Genomic DNA, 19,707 nt, shown 5'->3' with positions numbered 1-19,707 from the left:
TAATTGGAGACATCATCCTTTCTAGCACCTTTATGAATAGGGGTAATGCATGTCAATTTCCAATCAGAAATAAAATCCCCGATGGCGAGAGACTTATTGAAGATAAGCGTGACAGGATATACTAAGGCAGTACAATTTTTTATAAGTACGGGCGGTAGCCCGTCCAAATCCAATTTGGACGAAGGCTTAATATCACAAATAGCCTTGGCAATATCGTCCTCAGCAGCTTCAGAACTACATAACTGTGTCCATAAGAACGTGTGTATTTTAATATTTGACAGATGTCGTTTGCAGTCTGTCGCGCTCAATGTGTTCAGCACTTGACTCTTTGACAAAACGCCAGTTTCGGTCATTGGTTGACCGTGACAACGGAGATGCGAAAGATGCGTGCGACACTTTTTATTATGAATGTATGTGCATATGTATGTGGCTCGCATTTGCTTTCGTAGACATACAGACAAATGTGCCAAAGAAATAATATACATATGTATGTGTTGAAAATACTTGCAACACAAACTACTTGTTGTAATTATTATATTCTAATCATTGTATACTTCTTGTGATTTGTCTTATAAAGAAAATTTATTTTTCATTCTGTATAAACGATTCTTCCGAACAAAAACGTTTCTACATTTAAATTATAAACTTTAACAGATTATGAGACTTAAGAAAGGCATAACCGAGATTCGTAACCAGTCAAACGTTTAGTAAAAGAAAATTTAGGCATCGCAACTTAAAAGTGAATTAAAGAAAATAATTTTTGCAACTAACAATGGCTACTTCTGGATTGTTTTCCACTGATAAGCTCGATGACACAAATTATTCGTCGTGGTCAGTCCACATGAAAAGTGTTCTAATTCATGCCGATTTATGGGGAATCGTATCTGGTAAGCATGTGAAGAACGAAAATGCAACGCTAGAAGAATCAGCCGCGTTCGACGCAAAAGATGAGAAGGCGCTTGCGAGCATTACGCTTTGTGTCAAGCCATCGCAGTTAAATCATATAAGACACTGCACTACTTCAATAGAGGCCTGGAGGAAATTACAAGAGATCTACCAGCCAAGTGGACCAGCTCGTAAAATTACGTTTTTCAAGAAAATTCTGTACCTTAGTTTGTCTGAGGGCAAAAATGTGTCGGAGCACATAAAGCAGTTCTATGATATCATTGAAAAAATGGCTGAAATTGGTATAGTAGTTCCAGAGGAAATGTTAGTCATTATTCTGCTATCAAGTTTACCGCAGTCATATGAAAATTTCGTGGTTGCTATAGAAACGCGTGATAATTTACCGTCATTAAATGCATTGAAAATTAAATTACTTACTTACGTCGTCAGGAGAAGGATGCAAATGTTGAAAATATCGAGAATCAACAGGCGTTTTCGGCAAGGTCGAACTTCAGGAAAAATGTAAGTGCGCACAAAAATCTTAACAAAAATACACGTAAAGGATATACTTCAAATTCGGTAACGAAGCAATCTAACGTTAAATGCTATAATTGTGGAAATAGAGGTCATCTGGCTGCACAATACAGAGCACCTAGGCAGCAAACTCAGAATGCTATTGGAAGTGTACTTGCAACATCTGGTGTACAAGAATTTAACCGTTGGACATGGTGCGTGGACAGTGGAGCGACATCACATATGTGTTGTGAGCGCAGTTTGTTTCATACGTTTCAGAATCATACTGAAAAGGTGAGTTTAGCGGGTGAACATTTTATCGAAGCGCAAGGTATTGGGACTGTGATCCTACGATCAGGAAACGAAGATGTTATCATGAGGAATGTTCTGTACGTCCCAGATCTTCAATCAAATTTTATATCTGTTGGAAAGGCTTCGAGCATAGGGTGTACAATTTTGTTTAATAAGAAATTTTGCGTTATCAAAAATGCTGCAGGAAAAAATTTACTTAAGGCGCACAAACGCAATAATTTGTTCATTTTTGGGAAAGCACCGAATTCATGTTTTTATTCTAACGCTAATGAAGTAATGAAATGGCATAACAGGTATGGTCATTTGAATTTTAAAAGTCTACATGAATTGTCTAACAGAGAGTTAGTACATGGTATGAAAGCTTTTAATATTTCACAATACAATGAATGTATTACGTGCATGAAAAGCAAAATATGTACGAAACCATTTCCAAGTATGTCCAACTCAGTATCTAAAGATCTTCTTGAGTTAATTCATACGGACGTTTGCGGTACAATTAATAAAACATCAATTGGTGGTTCAAAATATTTTCTAACCTTTATCGATGACAAATCGAGGTACTTGTTCGTATATTTCCTTAAAACTAAGGGAGAAGTTTTACAAAAATTTAAACACTTTAAAGCTATGGTGGAATGCCAAACTGGGAAAAGAATAAAAGCTATTCGCAGTGACAATGGGCGTGAATTTTTAAATAAAGATTTCGACAATTACTTAAATTTGTACGGTATTAAGCGTGAACTTACTGTACCATATACACCTCAACAAAATGGTGTAGCTGAGCGCGCAAATCGCACTTTAGTTGAAATGGCGCGATGCATGTTAGTTCATACAAGTATGGATGAAAGTTTTTGGGCAGAGGCAATTTCTACCGCTGTGTTTCTACGCAATAGATCGCCAACTAAGATTCTAGTAAATAAAACTCCTTACGAAACTTGGTTAGGAAGAAAACCAATGGTTCATTTTCTAAAAACTTTTGGATCATTAGCTATTGCTCTAAATAAGAAAGAGATTCATAAGTTTCGACCTAAAGTTAAAGAATATATTATGGTTGGATATGCAGAAAAGGCCAAGGCATATCGTTTATATGACCCAATAACACGCAAATTCATCATAAGTAGAGATGTTATATTCATTGAAAATTCTCAGAAAATTAATGAAGTCAGTGATAAGGTAGACGTGAGCGAATTGATACTCAAAACAAATAATGACGAAGCAGTAACTGACACGGAGTGCAAAGAGAATCTCGCTGGAGGAGGAGAGCAAGTAGATACCAGCAATATTCCGATAGAAAAAGATGATAAAGTTGAAGTAGATCCTATTAATATGATAAATAATGAGAAATCTAATACAAGAGGAAGAGGAAGACCAAAAATAATCCGAACTGGCAGGGTTGGTCGTCCTAGAAAGCAACATAATATATTGAATTCAATGAATAACAGCATAAAGATACCTGAAACTGTTGAAGAAGCATTACTCAGCGAATATTCTGCAGAATGGAAGAAAGCCATGCAAGTTGAATATGATGCGTTGATAGACAATAACACATGGACGCTGGAAGAATTACCTTCATGTCAAAAAGTTGTCGGATGTAAATGGGTTTTTTCTGTGAAGCGAGATGTTGATGGTAATATTGAACGTTTTAAGGCAAGGCTAGTAGCAAAGGGTTGTAGTCAGCAATACGGTATAAACTACAAAGAAATTTTTTCACCAGTGGTACGCTACGAAACTCTTAGGATGATAATTGCATTAGCAGTAGAGCACCAAATGCATTTACATCAAAAGGACGTTGCAACAGCTTATTTAAATGGGGAACTTCATGACACAGTTTACATGAAACAACCAGAGTATTTTGTAGATAAAATTTTCCCAAATCGTGTCCTTAAACTTCACAAGTCGTTATATGGACTCAAACAATCAGGAAGAGAATGGATTTCAAAACTCGATTTCATTTTGAAGAAAATTGGTTTTTCGTCATGTCCAAGTGAACCTTGCGTTTACACGAAACATTCAAATGGGTGTTTTAATATAATCGCTGTTTATGTTGATGACATTATGCTTGCATCAACCAATAAAGCGTATTTAATTGAAACCAAGAAGAAAATTGGAAATGAATTTAAAGTAATTGATAAAGGACCACTGAAACACTTTTTAGGAATGACATTTCAGCGCAAAGGGGAAACTGGAGCAATTACAGTCAGCCAATCTAATTATATCAATGAACTTTTAAAGCAATATGATATGATTAATTGTAGGCCAGTTTTAACTCCACTTGAACCTAAATTTCAAGTTAAATGCAACAACGAAAATTGCAAGAAAGTTGATCAAACGAAATATCAGTCACTTATTGGTTCGCTTATGTATTTAGCAATTTTAACAAGACCCGATATTTTACACGCTGTTTCTAAATTATCACAGCGTAATAAAGATCCACACATCGAACACGAGACAGGAGCCAAACATATATTACGATATTTAAATAAAACATGTGATTATAAATTGCATTATTCAAAAACAGGAAAGTCGATTGAAGGCTATGCAGATGCTGATTGGGGTAGCGACGCTACGGACAGAAAGTCTTATACGGGATATGCTTTCTTTTTGGCAGGTAGCGTATTCTCTTGGCAATCTAAGAAACAAAACACAGTTGCCCTCAGCAGTACAGAAGCGGAATACATGGCGATGTCCGCAGCAGCAAAAAAAGCCACATATATAAGAAAACTTATGCAAGAAATCGGGATTGATCCAACGAATAATCCTATAAAAATCAACGGCGATAATTTGGGGGCACAACAATTAATTAAGAATCCTGTACATCACTCCCGCAGCAAGCATATTGATATAAAATATCGTCATATACGCGAAGTTTTAAATAGTAGACAAATTTCAATTCATTACGTTCCAACAAATGAGATGGTTGCCGATATACTAACGAAAAACTTAGAAAAATGTAATCATCATAAATTTGTTAAACTTTTGGGATTAGAATAATACATAAACATATTTGGGCTGTTACTGTTGCAGTTAATATTGTGTTGAGGAGGAGTGTTGAAAATACTTGCAACACAAACTACTTGTTGTAATTATTATATTCTAATCATTGTATACTTCTTGTGATTTGTCTTATAAAGAAAATTTATTTTTCATTCTGTATAAACGATTCTTCCGAACAAAAACGTTTCTACATTTAAATTATAAACTTTAACATATAAAGAAATTCTATTGCTACGAATATAAAAATGATAACGAAAGCAACTCGAAATAGTTATCCGGTACGGGAAGTTTCGGTAAAAAGGCGTAAAAAGTGAAAACTTGTAGAAACCAAAATAAATTAAAAGAATTCAAAAGTTTAAAAGAGTGAATATACATATATATATTTCCATTTAATATCCTTCAAAACAAAAATTGTTTTAAAATTGTGAAAGTTTTTAAAAGAATCAAGTGAATTGTTATACAAAAAGGAAATATATTTTTCTCTTCCTCTCACGAAAATTAGTAAAAGTTAAATTTATATTAAGCAAATTTAACAATAATACAAAATCGTTCATAATATAAACACGTTCAGCAGGACCTTCGGCTCCGGCTAACCAAATTTCGCCAAAATTGGCAAACATAATTAAAACTATGGTAGCCCAAGCCCTAGAAACGAATGGACCCAACTTAGTTCAAAGTGTCCTTAATAACACAACAAATCCCATAGTAACCGATCAGACAATAGACGTACAATTTCAGAATAACATGAGCGAGATGAATAAAATACCAGATATAGTACGCTCATTACGAGAATTTTCAAGGAACGCTTCAGAGTTTAGCTCCTGGAAAAAAAGCGTAAAACGCATTTTGAGGATATACAAACCCTCAAAAGGCACTCCACGCCATTTCGGTATTTTAAATGTAATACGAAACAAAATAATCGGAAAGGCAGATATTGCACTAGAGTCCTACATATAACACACCATTGGACTGGACAGCAATCTCTCGCTGTTTAACTACTCATTACGCCGACAAACGGGACATAGGTACGCTAGAATACCAAATGACTTGCCTCATACAAGGCAGACTGATAGTGAACGAATTCTACCAAAAGGTATCCGCACATTTATCACTCATATTAAACAAAATAGGCTGCATGGAAGTTGGAGAAGAAGCAGAACAGTTATGGACAGAAAATTATCGTTCAAAGGCCCTCGATACTTTTGTCAGAGGACTTTCTGGCGATCTACCTAGGCTTCTCGGTATTAAAGAACCAAAGAGCTTACCTGAAGCCCTACACCTATGCCTAAAGCTCGAAACCCAGAATTTTAGAGCCTACCACGCAAATAATCAATCTTAACGCGCCGTCAACATCTCGACAACAGGGCTTTACCCAACAAAATTCACGACAACATTTTGCCCAACCAAGATACTCCCAACCACAAATCCAACATGTTTCACAGACAAAATTCCATCTTGAACTAGCTTATCTACCGCAACCTTTGACAAATCCTAACCCATACAATTATCAACGCACACAACAAAATTATTACCCACCTAATATCCAGAAATCTATAAACCAGAACACAAATCAATTTAACCAGCAATATAACCAACAAACCCATATTCCACCAAGACCTAAACCACCTCAACCCATGGACGTAGACATGAGCCTGCGGACAAACGCGATTAATTATGCAAACAGGCCGAACCCTAAAATTATTGGTAAGCGACCTGTAAGTGCATCCAATAAAAATGAAAGTCAACCAAAAGTGCAAAGAAACTTTCACTTGAATTCAACCCCAGATCCATATAATGAACAAAATTACCAAGATAATCAGTACAATTACGACTATCAGGATAATGAAAATAATCACGACCATAACTCAACACAGGACGATGGAAATGAACACTCTTTAGACCTGACAGACGTACATTTTTTAGATTAAACAGCTCTTCCTTGCCATATTTCAGATGCAAAACGAAAAACGGACAAATCTTAAAAATATTGGCTGATACTGGTTCAAACAAGAACTATATTCAATCAAGTTTAGTAAAAAATCCCAAAGAAAATGATTACCCTTTTTATGCAAATTCCGTATGTGGTAAAATAAAAATTACGCACCACGCACTTCTACTTACTTTTCAATATCAAAGAATGCAATTTAAAATTTTTCCTACTACCAACTCTCACCACTTTTCATGCCATACCAGGAAACGATAGTTTAAAACAACTTTCAGCAATAATCCATACTAAAGATAATTTTATGGTCGTAGCAAACAAACATAAAATCCAACTCCGACAATACACAGCACAGGATGTAAACTCAATACAAATTCCTTACGAACATATGAATGAATTAGAAAAAATCGAAATTATACGACTTGTACAAAAACACCAGAATTTATTTTCAGACCCTCCCTTTGGCTTGAAAAACGCCCCTGCCATTTTCCAACGGACGCTAGACGATATTCTACAACAACACATAGGCAAAATATGTTATGTATATATAGACGACATAATAATATTTAGCAAAGACGAAGAAACACATTCCCAAAACATAGACACAATTTTCAATACTTTAAATAATGCTAACATGAAAGTACAAATCGATAAATGCGAATTTTTCAAAAAACAGGTCGAGTTCCGAGGATTTGTAGTTTCCTCCGATGGAATCTTTACAAACCCATCAAAAGTACAATCAATAGTAAGTTTTCCTTACCCTCTTACTCTCAAAGACTTGCGATCTTTCTTAGGCTTATCCGGATATTATAGAAGATTTATCAAGGATTATGCCAAGCTCGCAAAGCCATTTACATCCTTACTTCGAGGCGAAGAAAGCAGGATGTCAAAAAATATCTCAAAGAAAACTCACATACATCTGAATGAGGAAGCTAAGGCAGCGTTTAATAAAATCAAGGCTGCTTTGACTTCAAAGGACGTCATTTTACAATACCCTGACTACAAAAAAGAATTTGACCTAACTACAGATCCTTCCAAATACGCAATAGGCGCTGTTTTGGAACAAAATGGTAAACCTATAACATTCATATTAAGGACATTGAGCAAAACCGAGGAGAATTATGCAGTAAACGAAAAGGAAATGCTTGCCATAATTTGGGCACTAAATTCCTTTAGAAATTATCTGTATGGCACGGCAAAAGTAGTAATCCATACGGATCATCAACCTCTCACGTACGCTCTGAGCAACAAAAATAACAATTCAAAGTTAAAGCGCTGGAAAGCAATACTCGAGGAATATAATTATGAAATTAAATATAAACCCGGAAAATCCAATATGGTAGCAGATACACTATCCAGACCTTTCGAAATAAATTCCTTATCAGTTGCCACACATTCAGACGAAAGCTCATCTCACAATCTAATCCCAGCTGTAGAGGCACCTATAAATACTTTTAAAAACCAACTTTGGATCTCAGTAGGACACGAAGAAAGTTATCAGTTCAAAATACCGTTCCAAACGCACCATAGACATATAATCACAAAACCCAATTTTTCTCGTGAAAACCTAATTTCACTTTTAAAACATTACCTAAATCCTTCAATTATAAATGGCATATTTACCTCTGAAGAGATAATGGGAAAAATACAGGAAATATACCCACTCCATTTTTGTAATTATAAAATCCGATATACCCAAACAAAGGTAGAAGACATACCAAACGAGGATACACAAACTGAAGAGATACTGAAAGAACACAAACGAGCGCACAGAAATAGGGAAGAAAATAAAAAACAACTCATACAAAAGTTTTACTTTCCTAAGATGAGAGCAAAAATAGCAAATATAATAAAGCAATGCAAAATTTGTAAAGAGAACAAATACGACCGCCATCCTAATAAACCACAACTACACGAAACCCCAATTCCCGAATATCCTGGTGAAATAGTCCATATAGATATATACAATACAGAAAAAAAACGTACTCACTGCAGTGGATAAATTCTCGAGATATGCTCAAGTTAGGATAATACATAGAATCAAAAGCAATAGAAAATATCAGGGAACCATTGCGACAAATACTTTTCGCTTTCGGTGTACCCAAAACAATAGTCATAGACAAGGAGAAATCTCTAAATTCATCTTCAATACAATTTATGGTCGAAGATCAACTTGGTATTAGAATTTTTAAAACACCCCCTTACGCGAGCAAAGTTAACGGACAGGTAGAAAGATTTCATTGTACCCTATCTGAAATTATGCGTTGTCTTCAAACTGAAAATACCCATCGCTCCTTTCAGGAACTCCTAGACCGTTGCACATACAAGTATAACTACTCCATACACTCTGCTACAGGGAAACGACCAATAGAAACATTTTCTGGTAGACGCATTTCAATAGACCCAGAGCAATATGAGAAAGCAAGACAAGAAAATATCATAACTCTTCAGAAAAGACAAGCAAGAGATTTAGAATTTTACAATAAACACGAAAGCCAACGAAAACCTACTCCCCTGAAGAAATAATATATGTTAGAATAAACAAACGATTAGGATCTAAGCTCACAGCTAGATATAAAAAAGAAGTTGTGAAAGAGGATAAATCCAGTGTAGTAATCACGGAGAAAGGACGAACGGTACACAAAAGCAACATTAAAATCTAGTTTTATTACCCCTTCTTTTTTTTTCCTTTTTCTTCCTCTTACAGATTTTTCGTAAATCTGGTGTACGCAGACTTCCAAATAATAGACTACACCAACTCGCAGTTAGCAACATATAATACAGGACTAACCAAAATTCAAACAGGAACGTACAGAATAATACATAAAGTCGACCTGGATGCATGCCAGAAAACATTGAATGAAATAAGCAGCATCATTAAGATAAAGATCACTGAAGAAAATCCCCTCCTTCCTATTCTCATTAACGAACTAAACTTGACACAGACTTATTTAAACAGACTTAAACCAAGGAGATTTAAAAAATCAATAGATGCACTAGGGACAGTCTGGAAATGGATCGCTGGAAATCCCGACCACGACGACCTAGTAATTCTAGAAAATCAACTTAACAATATAATAGCAAATAACAATAAACAAGTAATAGCAAATAACAATAAAACAAAGTAATTTCTGACAGAATTAACAATATCACCACAATATCAAATAAAATAATAAAAACTTTACAAACGAACGAAGAAATACAACACCATTTGGCTCTTGAAATAAAATATAAATTAAAAACAAGTAAGGAAGGGCTAAGTTCGGGTGTCACCGAACATTTTATACTCTCGCATTATAAAGTGATAATCGAGATTTCATTATACGTCATTTACATATTTTTCATATACCGTATTTGTGTAAAGTTTTATTCCGCTATCATCATTGGTTCCTAATGTACTATATATTATACAGAGAAGGCATCAGATGGAATTCAAAATAGCGTTATATTGGAAGAAGGCGTGGTTGTGAACCGATTTCACCAATATTTCGTACATGTCATCAGGGTGTTAAGAAAATATTATATACCGAATTTCATTGAAATCGGTGTAGTAGTTCCTGAGATATGGGTTTTGGTCCATAAGTGGGCGAGGCCACGCCCATTTTCAATTTTTAAAAAAAGCCTGGGTGCAGCTTCCTTCTGCAATTTCTTCCGTAAAATTTAGTGTTTCTGACGTTTTTTGTTAGTCCGTTAACGCACTTTTAGTGATTTTCAACATAACCTTTGTATGGGAGGTGGGCGTGGTTATTATCCGATTTCTTCCATTTTTGAACTGTATATGGAAATGCCTGAAGAAAACGACTCTGTAGAGTTTGGTTGACATAGCTATAGTAGTTTCCGAGATACGTACAAAAAACTTAGTAGGGGGCTGGCCACGCCCACTTTTCCAAAAAAATTACGTCCAAATATGCCCCTCCCTAATGCGATTCCTTGTGCCAAATTTCACTTTAATATCTTTGTATATGGCTTAGTTATGACACTTTATAGGTTTTCGGTTTCCGCCATTTTGTGGGCGTGGCAGTGGCCGATTTTGCCCATCTTCGAACTTAACCTTCTTATGGAGCCAAGGAATACGTGTACCAAGTTTCATCATTATATCTCATTAATTATTAAAGAGGAAATAATTAATATAGATTACGCAATGCATTGGGCAAAAGCCGGCATCGTAAATTCATATATTTTGTCAAATGATAAACCTAGATTAATAAAATCTGTATTTGAAAATAATAATTTTACATTAAATAATATGGAAGATTCACTAGAACTAGCAAATATAAAAGTCGCCTCAAACAATACAATCTTACTTTATATAGTCGGAATACCCTTAACAAATGAGGATATTTGCGACTCAATTTTGATAAAACCAATAATAAATATAGTTTAAAAAAACTAAAAAACACGATTTTAAAACATATCAAACTAAAAAGTGAAAAATAATTCCTGCATTGTGAGAAAAGCGTGGAATGCTCGATATACATATGACCAAGCACCCCACGCTTTTCTCACAATAATGCAGGAATTATTTTTCACTTTTTAGTTTGATATGTTTTAAAAGCGTGTTTTTTAGTTTTTTTGAACTATATTTATTTTTAATTTTTTAGTTTGATGTGAGAAACCCCAAATTTGTTAAAATATGAACTATGACATGTGGTATGGGTTAAGTAAATCGATAATTAGGCAGCATTTAATATCTACTCGTAACCTTTCATTGACTTATTGTTATATTATTTGCGACCAAGTTCTATTGACGACTTTACGAATTATTACTTCTTAATCGAATCATTTCTTCTAAAGTTTCAATGTTACATTTACCTGTCAACTTTAAACAGTCTAGTTCTTCAATTCGAGCACCGTCCACAGATCTACAACGACTAAGTGCTACATAAGCTTGTCCAGCAGCAAACAGTCGAGAGCCAAGGTAAATTACTGCATGATCTACTGTACAACCAGAGAACGTATTTTTATAATATATACATATATCGCATATTTATAATATATACATATATCGTATATTTATAATATATACATATATCGTATATTTATAAATATACGTTCTGTGGTACAACCTTAAATCTTATGAACGGTCGACGCCCAACTCAGTATGCTATTCAAATATCACCAAAACTAGTTTTATATAGATGTTGCATACTTTTAAGCGCATCTTTTTGGTGAGTACTATCGCCTTCCTACAGTGTCGCTCAAATATTCTAGGCTTCAGCACCACTTAAAAAAGTTACAAACATACATACATGCATACATACATACATACATATGTACATACAAGTGAAGCTAATAAAAGCGTATTAAAAATGAGGAAAAATATTAATAAAATCCCCTATGAGGATATAGTTACTTGTAATAATAACAAAGTTTTTGACGTTAAGAATAAATGTAAGGAACATAATAATATAAGAATTTGTAGCCGTAGGAATTTAATAGATATTAGTAACACTACTTGCGTTCCTCGACTACTTCGAAGCGAACCAGCGGAATGCACTATAATAAACAATCAGCACATCCCATCAGTAGAGAATATCTCACCTGGCATCATAGTACTAAATCAGTACAATGGCACAATAGGGATCGACAACCAAAAGATAAATCTTACTGGATCGTACGCTGTACAATATCAAAATTCTACAGTTAGCATTGACGAACAAAAATATACCTTTAGCGAAACGTTAAGCACCAAACCACTACCCGCAATTCTGCCACCAAATCTCCCTTCAAATAGGGAAGAAGAAATCCTAAGTTTGGAAATGTTCAAAGAACTCCACATGAACAACACCAAACACCTAAAAGCACTACATATAACCCACAGAGCAGCTTTAATCACGAATTTATCTCTTTCAATCATCAGTCTGATATTCGTAGCGGTAATAGTCATCGCATTAGTTCTAAGGGAACTTTTCAAAAGCAAACTGGTAGAACGGTCAAGTTATAACGTAAACGTAAACGTGAGTGACCGTAAAGAGTTCACAACATCCGAAACACCACAGTTAACATAGTCAATAACGCTAGTAAGCCAAATGCAGTAACCCAGTAGAACAAACGGGGACGTTTGCTTTTGGGGGTGGAGGAGTTAACACCAGAAATATTGCCAATAAACCAATAACTGCCGACGTCAACTATCTCCCAATAGGAATTATTCCAGACGTTTAGACAGCAGAAACAAACAATTGGGAACAACATCCGCCATGCGCCGCATAAGCGAACGTTAACCAAAAGTGCTGACGCAAGTAGATTTAAGCAATATTAAGAATATGCTTAATTGTAAATTAGTTAGTTGTTATATTGGATTTAACCAGTAAAGGTCGTTTTGACCATAAAATGTATTTTTTTTCGACTTTGTAATCAATAGGTCGTTAATTTGCATATTTCATGAAGGTCATTAATTTTGTTGAAAAAAAGGAATGAATGGAAGTGTTTATATGCGCACATTTAAGTTCATTTTATAATAGTCGAAATTAATATCATTTTTGAAATAATAATTTATTGAAAATAATTTTTTATTTAATATTATAACATAAAATTTTTACCATTTTTCGGAAAACAATGGTTCTTATAACACAAAATAATCACGCATATGTGACAATAGCTCATATAATACAAAATAAGCATGCATACTATATTTCACTAAGAGAATGCTTTTTTACATTCTCTGTGTGACTTTGTATATTTTACCTCAAAGTTCTCTTTATTTATGTCGCATGAATTTACATATATTTCTGTCACTGCACGTGCTCAATTCTGCTAAGTAGCAGCGAAAATGGTGAATTCCTTACTATGATTATATCGGCTCTGTTAGCCGGTCAATCGAACCATCATACAGAATTCAATTTGCACCTTCTCTATACTTTACATTCTCTGGCTCACCTCGTTTCACTTCTAGTTATTGTATCGTACACCCGATAAATTTAAATTAAAAATTATTTATTTTAGTAAAAACAATATTAATAAAGTCTTAATTTATAGATATTTAAACATTTTGCGGCTTTGGTAAAAATGATCAAGACGACATAAACAATTGGTAGAAACTGCACATAAGTTTAGACAGTTATTAAAAATCTTTCAAAACGGAAGATTTTGACAGTGGTATCAGGACGTGATAATGAAGGCACAACCTTACAGTATCCGCTGAATGTTTGGGGACGTTGCATTGGTGAAAACAAAATCAGTTCCAATTTCTTTATCTAACCATAGTGGATACAAGATATTCAAGGTTTCTTATCCTACTAGCTGCAATACTTCCCCACACCATCACACCTCTCTCTTTGTATTTTGTTTTATTTTGGTAACACTGTAAAATACTTGAAAGTGTAGCGTCACTTAAAATCAACATATTTGCGTCAGATGGCAAACAAACAGTGTGGAGAAAACCAAATAAAGATATGAATGGAACTAATTCGCCTGCGACTGTCAAACATGAAGGAGAACACGTGATGGTGTGGTGTCATTTAATCCGCGGCCACGAGCACTCTGTAACTGCCCTTGAAGAAAACTCGAGCAAGATACAAACATGTAAAAAATTAAAAAGTTAGTCAACTCGCTGCCAAGGATTACTACTTTGTACTATTTTAAGTGACACATAAATTTTTGAGTTGTTAGCAATAATTTTTCATTTGCTAAGTTAACTACTGAATTTATTTTGTTTTTATGGTTAAATAATTTATGGTCAAATATTAAACAAACTTCTTCCGCCGCTGTCTTTTAGGGGGGACTCTTTTGAAATTTTTTAAGTTTAACTAGAAGATAAATAATTAAAAAATATGAATCTCTTTGAACTTTTTGTTTCCGACATAAATTGCGACCTGCATCCTGCCCGCCGTCCGACAAATGCACATGCGAGATGCATCGGGCAATTGCTTCCCAAAGCCAGAATATCAAAGATTTTGTATCCAAAATAATTATGAATGATGTTTAAACATATGCCTAAAAATTGTAATCAATTATATCTTTCCTTCCCAAAAAACTCCTCACAAAAATCGATTTTTTTAAGCTTCTAAAGCAGGCTCCCCCCTTAATTCGCTTAACTTATCGGCCCATCGAATGCGATATTCGCCGTAGACAACGCGCAAAGGACCATAAATCTTTCGCAGAACGTTTCTCTCGAAAACGCGTAATGCCGACTTATCAGATGTTGTCATAGTCCATGCCTTTGCGCCATAATGAGTTTGCATTTTGTTCGTCAAGAGATGACTTTGCTTCTCAATTACCTACTCAGTCCGAAGTAGCACCTGTTGGCAAGAGATATTCTGCGTTGGATTTCGAGGCTGACGTTGTTGGTGTGGTTGGTTCCAAGGTAGACGAAATTATCTACAACTTCGAAGTTATGACTGTCAACAGTGACGTGGGTGCCTAGTCGCAAGTGCTACGAATGTTTGTTTGATGACCGGATATATGTATGTATTTCGTCTTGCCCTCGTTCACCACCAGACACATTTGCTTCGCTGCCTTATCCATTCTGGAGAAAGCAGAACTAACGGCGCGGTTGTTAAGGCCCTGACGGAGCTTATGGTATTGCTCAACGTCAGTTTACACAGCCGTATTAGTTTTGCGGGGATATTAAACAAACTACTCTGATATTTTTTATATCATTTTTGAATATTTAAATACAGTTCCATGCAGCATTTAAGTGACACTCACTGTATGGGTTTTTTTTTTTTATAATACAATATAAGGATTATACCGTTCAATTGAATTCACTATTTATATACTATATATAATAAATAAAGATTTGCATTACGTTATCCGCAAAATTTTTTTGAATATAATAGGTCAATTGATAAGCCTTCTGCCTGACACATTGATGCCACTACTACAATTAAATCTAAAAGGGGAGTGTTGAAGCAAAAACTTGGCTATGATATGTGACAATGAATGAAACATGGCTTAATCCTTTCACATCAAAGTTAAATCGACGGTCATCCAAGTGGACTGGACACGATCAATCCGCTCCATAGCGAGGAAAAAAATCGACTGGCTTATGTATTCCCAGCGACTATTTCCTGTTATCGGATCTGAAAAGAATGCTCGCTAGGAAGAAAATGTCGTCAAATGAAGAGGTGATCGCCAAAACTGAGGACTATTTTGATGCAGAGGGCAAATTGTACTACAATAAGTAAAAAAGGGTTAAGTTCGGATATAACCAAACATTTCATACTCTTGCAACTTGCTAGAATCAAAGCCAGGGAAATACCTTCAGATGCTTAAGGTTTGAAAGTTTTCACATTTGCTGATATATGCGGTAAAAGTCAACTGGAAGATCAATAAACTTTATATGTATGGGCTAAAGAAATTATTGATTCGATTCAACCCATTTTTGCCATTCATGCAATATATATTTGATAAAGATTCTCTCCGAATTTCTATAATATATTTCCCAGATTAACTAATATTTTAGGTAAAAAGTTCGCAATTGGAACTTTGAACCACATATTCGGTACCCGGGGGTTTGAAAAGTTTTGTTCCGTTTCGGAAAATTTTTGGTCATAAGGAGCCTACTGTAAGTGCACTATTCGGGCAAAGCTTTTTCCCGATATATTCATTGGTGCTTGAGTTGCACACCTGAATGTAAAAGAATCATATGGAATTTAAAATAGGGTTATATGGGAAGTAGGCGGAGTTATAATCCGATTAAAAAAACAGCTGCTTGAAGTAAAGCCAATGTATTAAATAAATTTTATTTTGAACAGATATGTATTTGGCAACAGGGGTATAATTTATTTCATTAATCGTTTAAGAAGAAAAAAGGGTTGGGATTAAATGTACAGGTTTATGTAAATCTTTCGAGGTGAATATGCACGTTATCGTGCTGGAATGTTAATTAAAAAAATAATAATTTGGAGTTATATTCATTTTACTTAGGTATTACAATCTTAATATTTTTTCAGTATTATTACAAGTCATGGCCAACTGCAATTCATATTGGGCAGATATGAAAAGCAAAGTGTTGGCGGTACTTTCAGTTCTTCTCAAAAATATATTATCTTTTGAAACATAACGATTTATCTGCGCCATCCAGTCAGAGGAACCTAAATTTACTTTTTTTTATGATGAACCATACCTAGGGATGCAAACGATGCATCGATGTTTCTGATCTTTTTGACAAAAACATTGATGTTTGCCATCGATGTTGTGATTCTAAAAACATCGATACATCGATGTTTTATGTCGATGTTTTTTCAAATTTTACTCCACATTTTTGCAGCATTTTTTCCCGGTATTAATGCGAAAACATCTGCTTCGAAACGCTTTAGCAAACTGTCATGTGTTTTGTTGTAAAATACGGAGAATTCGTTGGTTGAATGTGCACGTGAATAATACTGAGAATTCGGAAAATTACAGAATCAATTGTGAAATATATTATAATGGACAACAAGCCATTTTCCACTGTAGAAGGAAAAGGTTTTCTGCAGATGATGAAAGAACTGGTTCCGCTTTTTAAAGTTTCAAGTAAAGAAACAATAAAATTACAGGTGGATGAAAAATATGAAACGCTGTCTTTAATTTTCAAAGAGTATATTCGTAAGTGTGACAGTTATTGCCTAACGTATGACATATGGACGGAGACAATGAAAAATCAATCGTTCCTTGGGGTAACAATTAATTTTTTGGACAATTTACGTTTGTTGAGTGGGACGTTAGAAGTAATCGAACTGCACGAAAGTCATACAGCAGCTTATTTAGAAGAAATTATGTTTAAACTTTTCAACGATTGGAACGTTTCCATAAATAAAGTTTCTGCTTGTGTAACTGATAATGATTCAACCATGATGAAATTAAATAGAAGCTTGTTTGGGGGGAAAAAAATAATACCCTGCTTCGCACATACGCTTAATTTGGTTGTAACGCAGTCAATAGATAAGTCCAGGGAAGTATCAGCTTTGATAACTAAGGTGCGCGACATTGTTAAGTTTATTAAAATAAGTGTTATGCCCCTATTGCGGTTTTCAACCCGACTTGGTCGAATTGAAGTTAAGGCAACTCAACTTCAGATCAACCAAACTCTTTTTCGATATTGCGAACTTCAACTAAGTTCAGTCGAAGTATGATTGGCGTTGCCAACCTAAGAAAGGGAAATTTGACAGATAGTGAAACAGCTAAAATTTTGTAAACGACATATTTAAACATTTGAATTCAGTTGTCGCTCGCGCAAAAGTGAATAAACATATATGTATCATAAAGAATAAATAAAAAATGGATATAAGTTTTGATTTATATTACAATGACGAAAATACTGGGGGCAAAATTGATGACCTTCCAAATGCAAAGTAAGCCATAGTTTTTTCACAATTGAATTGCTTTTTAATAATGTTTGTTGCAGATTCATAAGTTATTTTCGATTAAATAAAGAAGCATTTTGTTTTTTACTGAATGAGATGAAGGAACATTTCCACAAACGTGTGCGAGGAACGGTCTACCTCCTATATTAAAATTTTGCGCAACTCTGCGTTTCCTTGCTGACGGTGGTTATCAAAAATGCAGTGGAAATGATTTTAACATTGGGTTGGCGCAACCTACGATATCTTTAGTAATTAAAGAGGTTCTAAATATAATTGAACAACGTATTTGTGCCCAATGGATTAAAATTCAAATGATTGAGGAGGAGCAAAACGCTTCAAAAGTTTCATTTCATTCAAAAAGTGCTTTCCCGGGAGTAGTTGGTTGCATCGACGGGACTCATGTTCGCATAATTTCACCAAGAAAATAAGTGCAACATCTTTATCTTAACAGAAAAGGCTACTACAGTTTAAACGTGATGATTGTATGTATGTATAAAATCTGAATTATATTAGAAACAAAATGGTATAATTTCTTAAAATTTTTAGCTTTGTGATTATAAAATGTCTATTCGGTATGTGGATGCTAGGCATGCAGGCGCAAATCATGACTCTTTTGTTTTCAATGTTAGCGATTTGAAAGTGCATTTACAGAACAACATACAGAATAACACTTGGATCTTGGGTAAGACTTTATCGTATTTATTGCTAAATAATTAGAGTAATGTAATTTCTTAGGCGACGCTGGCTATCCTCTGCACAAATTTTTAATGACGCCTTATCGCTTGGCGGAAGCTTCTTCACCCCAAGCACGCTACAATACAGTACACTCAAAGGTCCGTAATATTGTAGAGCGGACAATTGGTGTACTCAAGAGTAGATTTCGATGTCTTTTATCTGTACGAGGTTTACATTACGCTCCCGAAAAGGCTACGCAAATTGTGAATGTTTGTTGCGCATTGCACAATATTTGCCAACACTTTCAAGTGGAATCTCCGGAAGAAATACCATCTACTTCACATACTACAATGACCAATGATATTTTGGACATAGAAAGAGAAGAAGAGGATACGGCTCGAATAATTCGCAATAATATTATGACTTTCCTCTAAATAATTAAAATATTAAATTTCATTTATTATTTGTAATGTGCTATTTATTCAGGCTTGGAATTAAATAACAATATCACTTCATTTTTTAATGTAAACTTAAACTATGGTACAAAAATATAAAATATCACTTCATTCCAGAATAATTAAAAATAAAATTAAAAAAATATTACTTTGTGTATTAAATAACCAAAAAAAATTAAAATCTTTGCGAAGATTTTAATTTAGCAATTTTGAGGCGCTGCACCTCAATTTGAATTTATTGTTTTCAAATTGTGGCTTTCCTCTTCCTACTTCTGGAAACTTCACCATTAACTCCACCAATTTTTCGAATTGCTTTTTTGTTGCAACTTTATTTTTTCTAAAAATTTATAAAAAATATTAATTAAAATTAATTTAACATTAATTAAAATAGTTATTTTACCCGTCCTCCATTTTTCTTTAATATTTTTTTGTATTTCACTGCACGAATGTTGAACTGCTTAATAGCAGTTGAAGTTTAGGGTTAGTTCGTAAACGCAGTAACTTGGTTGCACTGCATATTTGCAGTGGCAACGCGTTCGTCAAAAAAACCTGCGGCAATACTGCTCTTCGTCAAAAGTTTTTTAATGCATGCAGTTGGCAGCACTTCGGCAAATTGTCGCAGCCATTGCAGTAATTTTTTTGAAACTGC

The 19,707-nt window shown here is 34.5% G+C and overlaps 1 protein-coding gene across 3 annotated transcripts; it reads left to right on the top strand.

The window, feature by feature from the left end:
* Positions 1-17,058: 17,058 nt before the first annotated feature.
* LOC120770327 (putative nuclease HARBI1) lies at positions 17,059-19,088 on the top strand. Of its 3 annotated transcripts, XM_040097717.1 has the most exons (4): positions 17,903-17,916; positions 17,970-18,410; positions 18,475-18,610; positions 18,664-19,087. In XM_040097717.1, the coding sequence occupies exons 2-4, from the start codon at positions 18,405-18,407 to the stop codon at positions 19,035-19,037; spliced, it is 516 nt and encodes a 171-aa protein (XP_039953651.1). In that variant the 5' UTR covers positions 17,903-17,916; positions 17,970-18,404; the 3' UTR covers positions 19,038-19,087. The 3 variants fall into 3 exon arrangements, with proteins under 3 accessions (XP_039953652.1, XP_039953649.1, XP_039953651.1); XM_040097718.1 differs by having other exon boundaries at positions 17,059-18,414; positions 18,664-19,088; XM_040097715.1 differs by having other exon boundaries at positions 17,059-18,410.
* Positions 19,089-19,707: the final 619 nt, after the last annotated feature.

The sequence above is a fragment of the Bactrocera tryoni genome, chromosome 3, assembly GCF_016617805.1.
Source record: "Bactrocera tryoni isolate S06 chromosome 3, CSIRO_BtryS06_freeze2, whole genome shotgun sequence".
NCBI lineage: Eukaryota > Metazoa > Arthropoda > Insecta > Diptera > Tephritidae > Bactrocera > Bactrocera tryoni.
Note: the sequence above shows the minus strand (reverse complement) of the source record. Positions and strands in the feature narration are given on the sequence as shown.